Below are 1,740 nucleotides of genomic sequence, written 5' to 3'. Positions count from 1 at the left end.
AGGTTGCTGTGAACTCTAGTATTTGGGGTTTTTCTTCCCTAAATAAAAAGACTAGATAAATTATTTAACTTCATAATAAACCGTTTTTGATACTTCACTGAAATATCTCTGCATAACAGTAAAACATCTTTCCCTTGCTCCCCTGCGGAGCAAGAATCCAGACAGGGTGAATCATCTTAACTGCCAGTAGTAAGTATAGGTTGATAGCCGAGCAAATCATCTCTAGGGCAACAGGGCAAACGGAGGAAGTTCTTAGGAAGCCTTATCCTCTTGGCAGTGGCTCTCTAAGCATCACTTGTTGCTACTTTCCGAGCAGATGAGCAACATGCAAATACCTTTTTAAATGCCCCTATGACGTCCTTGTTTCTGAGGCTGTAGATGAGAGGATTAAGCATGGGCGTGACAATGGTATAGAAGGCTGACACTACTTTGTCCTGCTCGGGGGTGTGGAAGGACTGGGGCAGCACGTATGTGTAGAAGGCAGCCCCATAGAAGATGCTAACTACAGTCAAGTGGGAGGAACAAGTGGTGAAGGCCTTTTTGCGACCTTCAGCAGAGCGCATGTGGTGGACGGTTAACAAGATGAGGGAGTAGGAAGCGGAGATGAGAGAGATGGGGATGAGCAACATGAGGACACAGCAGGTGTACATCAGAGTTTCATACAAAGACGTGTCTGCACAGGCCAGTTTCAGAACTGCTGGGATCTCACAGAAAAAATGGTTGATACTTCGGGAGCCACAGTAAGGGATATTCATGGTGATGGGAGTGAGCAGAAAGCCATCGAGGGAGCCCCCAAACCAGGCACCAGCAGCCAGCAAAAGACACTTCTTGCGGTTCATCAGGACTGGGTATCTCAGAGGGTTACAGCCAGCCACGTAGCGGTCATAGGCCATGAGGCCCAGGAGGAAGAACTCAGAATCAATCATGGTCAGGTAGAGGAAGATCTGGATGCCACAGGCCACAAAGGAAATGGTCTTCTCTTTAGAAACCATGTCTGCCAGGAGCTTTGGGACAGTGGTACAGATGAAAAGGGTGTCCATGATGGACAGCTGACTGAGCAGAAAGTACATGGGGGTGTGGAGGTGAGAGTCCACCTGAATCAAGAATATCATGACCAAATTTGCAGTTACAGCCCCCACGAAAACAGCAAGGATCACTGTAAATACAATCCCGGCAGCCTCACTGTTCACCAGAAGCCCCAGGAGGGTGAAGTCAGAGGATGATGTGTTTGTCATTGATATGGCCCATGAGCGTCCCAGGGCAACAGGAAGACACAAGGACCAGGAAGGAGGCAAGAGAACACGTTCAAGATGGGAAAGGTCTGCTGCAGTAGAGGTGACACTTCTGAGCACTGTCAGGATGAAGCTTCCAGGCTAGAGGCTAGAGAAGAACAGGCAGACCAACATGCACATCATGAAGCAGAAACCATGGCTGCATTTCCCTGTCAGAGAACAGCTCCTTCTATATTGCGTCTATGGTTCATCATGCTGCTGGAGGTTATGGTAACTGCATGATACAATTGCTGTATGCTACACCAAGAATGGGGTTTTAACCATATCTGTTCTGTCCATGCTGCATTTCTTGTATCCAGAAAGTTATCTAGCCCATAGTAGGGTTAAGTAAATACTAGTTGGAAAAAAGGGTGATTCATTGATTGACCAAATGGATAAAGGGGAGTGAAGTAAATCACTGAAGAAATGAAGGGTTAGGATAACTATTAGGGAACGTTTTATTCACGAA

General features: G+C 46.8%; 1 protein-coding gene across 1 annotated transcript; it reads right to left on the bottom strand.

Moving 5' to 3' along the window:
- Window positions 1–284: 284 nt before the first annotated feature.
- Window positions 285–1,235, bottom strand: LOC101140827 (olfactory receptor 2T11). Its single transcript, XM_019032973.4, has one exon. It carries the CDS (start codon window positions 1,233–1,235, stop codon window positions 285–287), a length of 951 nt encoding a protein of 316 aa, XP_018888518.4.
- Between the last annotated feature and the right edge of the window lie 505 nt (window positions 1,236–1,740).

This window comes from Gorilla gorilla, chromosome 1 (assembly GCF_029281585.2).
Source record: "Gorilla gorilla gorilla isolate KB3781 chromosome 1, NHGRI_mGorGor1-v2.1_pri, whole genome shotgun sequence".
NCBI classification, from domain to species: Eukaryota; Metazoa; Chordata; class Mammalia; order Primates; family Hominidae; genus Gorilla; species Gorilla gorilla.
The sequence above is the reverse complement of the archived record's forward strand: the minus strand, read 5'-3'. Positions and strand labels throughout refer to the sequence as shown.

Excerpts from the sequence above, each read along its gene's own strand:
- LOC101140827 (XM_019032973.4), bottom strand. The coding sequence starts at position 1,235 with ATGACAAACACATCATCCTCTGACTTCACCCTCCTGGGGCTTCTGGTG.